The sequence below is a fragment of the Pygocentrus nattereri genome, chromosome 29 (genome assembly GCF_015220715.1).
Source record: "Pygocentrus nattereri isolate fPygNat1 chromosome 29, fPygNat1.pri, whole genome shotgun sequence".
NCBI lineage: Eukaryota > Metazoa > Chordata > Actinopteri > Characiformes > Serrasalmidae > Pygocentrus > Pygocentrus nattereri.
In genome coordinates, this window is record NC_051239.1 from 18,505,725 (window position 1) to 18,510,724 (window position 5,000).

Below are 5,000 nucleotides of genomic sequence, written 5' to 3' on the forward strand. Positions count from 1 at the left end.
CAGGCTTTAGCAGAGCTCAGTAACGCTGAGATTAATAACCGATCACATTGATTTATCAGTCTACTCAGGCTTTAGCAGAGCTCAGTAACGCTGAGATTAATAACCGATCACATTGATTTATCAGTCTACTCAGGCTTTAGCAGAGCTCAGTAACGCTGAGATTAATAACTGATCACATTGATTTATCAGTCTACTCAGACTTTAGCAGAGCTCAGTAATGCTGAGATTAATAACTGATCACATTGATTTATCAGTCTACTCAGGCTTTAGCAGAGCTCAGTAACACTAAGATTAATAACTGATCACATTGATTTATCAGTCTACTCAGACTTTAGCAGAGCTCAGTAACGCTGAGATTAATAACCGATCACATTGATTTATCAGTCTACTCAGGCTTTAGCAGAGCTCAGTAACACTGAGATTAATAACCGATCACATTGATTTATCAGTCTACTCAGGCTTTAGCAGAGCTCAGTAACACTGAGATTAATAACCGATCACATTGATTTATCAGTCTACTCAGGCTTTAGCAGAGCTCAGTAACACTGAGATTAATAACTGATCACATTGATTTATCAGTCTACTCAGACTTTAGCAGAGCTCAGTAACGCTGAGATTAATAACTGATCACATTGATTTATCAGTCTACTCAGGCTTTAGCAGAGCTCAGTAACGCTGAGATTAATAACTGATCACATTGATTTATCAGTCTACTCAGGCTTTAGCAGAGCTCAGTAACACTGAGATTAATAACCGATCACATTGATTTATCAGTCTACTCAGGCTTTAGCAGAGCTCAGTAACGCTGAGATTAATAACTGATCACATTGATTTATCAGTCTACTCAGACTTTAGCAGAGCTTAGTAACGCTGAGATTAATAACTGATCACATTGATTTATCAGTCTACTCAGGCTTTAGCAGAGCTCAGTAACACTGAGATTAATAACTGATCACATTGATTTATCAGTCTACTCAGGCTTTAGCAGAGCTCAGTAACACTGAGATTAATAACTGATCACATTGATTTATCAGTCTACTCAGGCTTTAGCAGGAACTTCAGTTTCAGTGTTTAATGAGTTGACTATTTATTATTAAATGATGTATTTTTTTATTTAAGCATTCTAAAATTGTTCTTGATTAAATTGTCCAAAATGTAATGTGCACTGAATACAAATAATTACTGCATTCTGAATATGAATAAGAAATACTTTTGAGCTACCGTGAGTGTGTGTTATACCTGGCCTTGTCGAAGTATTTTCCGGTATAAGCCATTCCACACGCAGCACCTAGACCTTGTCCGAGAGATCCTGTGGCCACATCCACAAACTGCTGTTTCTGTAAACATACACACTCGCATATTTAGTCAAAAATGTTAAAAGTCTGTCTTTTTGTGACAACAAAAAATCACAAACTTTGTAAAATCATTCTAATGCTAAAATCCCATAGGGCTTTCTAGGGATCCAGCAGGGCCAGCTTGACCCAATAAGCTACAGAAAAGCAGTTGCTTAGAGCCCTGCAGTCACTGGGGGCGCCCAACTTTTAGACTGTTATTTTATCATTATATTGTCTAAGATGCCAGAGTGAGGAGGGATAAAGGATGCTTTTTTGCTGTGTTAATGTAATTCACTTTGTTTTAGCTTGTGATTGGAAAACAAGAACTAGATCTGGGGTCTACCTAGCAAAGCAGGTTCAACACAGGCTTTCTGACTGAGTTTAGCTTCATAAAGCCTGACAAATACAGACGCAATTAACTCAAGTTAACAGCATTCTCTGTAAATCCTGGTTTAGACACTCAGGCAGTGGCTCATTCTTGCGCGCATGAAAGCATGATGTTTATAATGAACAGCCAATTGGGTAAATCATGAGGAGGAATCACCAAAGAAGAAAACAGAAATCAAACTACTTAAACATGCAAAAAGTAAAGCATTAAAAATGGTAGAAAAGCAAAGCTGTCACCACTGCCTCCTAAGCTCAAACCCCTGGATCAGTGAGACCCCTGGATCTAAAATGCTGAGAAGATTACTTGTAATGTAAACTGGAATTTATGAGAGCCAAAAATTAAGCAGCCAGTCATAACACTACACAGTTAGCCTGCTATAAATATCTAGTATTAAATGTAAAGACAGCTGTAGTCCTTTTCTTCTTTCATTACTTCATTTTGTTTGGTTTGAAATGAACAGACAGTTACCCAATCAGAATTTCTTCTCAAAGCATCTGTGTAGCTCATCCACTGGTTAGTACTCCAAGAGCTAAACTGAAGGCCTAGCATGTCAGATTAACCTGATTAATGGGTGGGAGGTTGGGATAGTGTAGTGGGATAGTGTAGTGGTTAACACCTCTACCTTCTACACTGTAGACTGGGGTTCAATCCCCACCTGGGCAAACACCCTACACTAAACCAATAAGAGTCCTTGGGCAAGACTCCTAACACTACCTTGGCCTCCCTATGTAAAATGATCAAATTGTAAGTCGCTCTGGATAAGAGATGTAAATGTAAAATGACTGGTTTCATGAGGGAAGATGTCGCTGTAGTCCTTCTGAAAGTCCTAAATACATCACCAACTGTGAGTACAGGGAATATTATCTGAATTAAAGACATTTATCCAAACACAACATCTTGGGCGAGTTTGGATTAGTTGCTGTATGTTTGTGTGTCTATTAGCAAAAGCACACCAATCACAGATGCATAAAGCACAATATGTATCTATATTTGACCAACAATTATACTTAATGAGATCATGGAGATTATCAGATGTCAAAGTCTGTTAGGAGTCTGGGTGAATGTCCTGGGAACTGAAGACAAAATCTTGAGACCTCTAATTCTTCTTTAATAAACAAGGAGTTTGGTGACATGCTGGTCATTACCTGATATGAAAGAAGCAAGGAGCAAAAGGCTGTATATGTAAAAGGCTGAGATCTGCTGTAGTGCATGATTTCTTCTGACAAAAGCTTCTAAAGTATTGCAATAAGAAGACGTTTACGTCATTGTTTAAAGAGAAAGACTTTCTTTGTTTCGTCTTCTTTAGATCAGAACAGGGATTCTGTTTAGAAGTAAGATCTGCATTGGGTGTAAAGGAATACATGAGAAATATTAGCAGGAAAGTGGTGGGCACAGTCACCAGGGTATGTTTGTACGTGTATGTGCTTACTGGAACAGGGTGGCCCTCGAGGATTGAGTCGATCTTCCGGAGGTTGAGCAGTTCGCTCTCTTTCAGGTAACCTACTTCTGCCCAGACTGCATACAACACGGGAGCAGCGTGACCCTGATTGACACACATACACACACAGAGCATACTGTAAACAGATTCTCCAACTGATGGACCATGAACAGACAGATGGATTCATATCATTTCATGATTTAATGATAAAACGGAAAAATATCATGCCTGAAGTCAAAACAAGGTGTGTGGAGTCAATATGATGGAACCTGGTGCAGTTATGTTCACTAACTACAGGTACTGAAGACGCACCCTTGAGGGAACCACCCCAGTGATTGTGTACCTTTTTAGGAGATTGCGGACAGACTGACGGATGGATAGATAGACAGATAATTAGGTAGATATGTAAGTAGGTAGACAGGTAGGTGGGTAGGAAGGTACATGGATAGCCACAAACCTTAAGTGGGGAAATTTAACCTAACAACATGGAGCTTGTCAACCGATTATAAATAAATTGGACCAATCAAAAGCGACCAGACGCCAGTGTTTTGTTTCCATGACAACACAACCCCACTTAACTGGCAGTCTGGTACACACAAGTTTAGTGTTCAAGCCCCAAGCCAGACAAAGTGTATATTCTAGTCTCCTTGGCCATAAACTTTCCCAGCCATTTGCTTTTGTAGGTCGTGAGGGGAGTGACAAAAACAAAAAAATAAATAAAAACAATAAATCAATAAATAAATGAATGCAATAAATGATCCTAATTTAAATCTCGGCCACAGTTTTGGCCAGAAAAGTCATAATTAGTTGCAACTGCAAAAATCGCAAATCGCTCACCCACATTCACAGCGTAGCTCTAATCAGCTTTTGCCAGAAAGAAATGCATCTTAGCGAGAAGCATGTATTCTAAAACCTAATTCATTACGCCTTGAGCGGCTCCTCGTGTCTGAGCTAGTGTTAACTATCATGTATGTGGTGTGAAACAATCCACTCAGGTTATCTGACACTTCGTAAACAGAGAACACAATCGCTGTGTAAGAACAGCACACTAGCCTCACTGACTTCGATGCTGGTTGTATAAATGCACCTTAGATTATTTGAATTCGGTATCAGTTGATCCTGGATGTTACAGAGTTAGGACCTATATGTGAGTGTGACAAATGAGCTAAATGACTGTCAGTTCTTATACATAAGGCCTTGATAGGTTGATTTATATTACAGCTACAGTGCAGCAGTACCTTTCATTAGGAACACCTCCTTGTTTCTGCACTCATTGTCCAGTTTATCAGCTCCATACAGCTGCACTTTGTAGTTCTACAGTTATAGACTGTAGTCCATCGGTTTCTCTGCATACGTTGTTAGCCCCCTTTCACCCTGTTCTTCAGCGGTCAGGGCCCCACAGGACCACCATAGAGCGGGTGGTGGATCATTCTCAGCACTGCAGTGATACTAACGTGGTGGTGGTGTGTTAGTGTGTGTTGTGCTGGTCTGAGTGGATCAGACACAGCAGTGCTGCTGGAGTTTTTAAACACTGTGTCCACTCACTGTCCACTCTATTAGACACCTGTTGGTCCACCTTGTAGATGCAAAGTCAGAGACGACAGCTCATCTGTTGAACAGTTTGTGTTAGTCATCCTCTCGTCCTTCATCAGTGGTCACAGAACGCTGCCCACAGGACGCCGTTGGCTGGATTTATTAGGTTCTCAGTTCAGAAGTGACACTAACTGTTTACTTCTAATCAACATATTAATAGCAGCTTAAAAAAATCTTATGCCATATTCTATTTTTGTTTATTTAGAATTATTGTAAAACTATATAATGTTTTACTGACTGAAAAATG

General features: G+C 39.7%; 1 protein-coding gene across 1 annotated transcript in view; it reads right to left on the minus strand.

Annotated features, from left to right (window-relative positions):
* The window catches only part of LOC108433129 (transketolase), a 34,222-nt gene that overhangs the window by 26,074 nt on the left and 3,148 nt on the right, over nucleotides 1-5,000 (minus strand). The window contains exons 3-4 of the mRNA XM_017707483.2: nucleotides 3,152-3,265; nucleotides 1,240-1,337 (exon numbers count right to left, since the gene is read on the minus strand). Coding sequence (XP_017562972.1) covers nucleotides 1,240-1,337; nucleotides 3,152-3,265 — 212 coding nt within the window. The remainder of the gene's footprint in view (nucleotides 1-1,239; nucleotides 1,338-3,151; nucleotides 3,266-5,000) is intronic.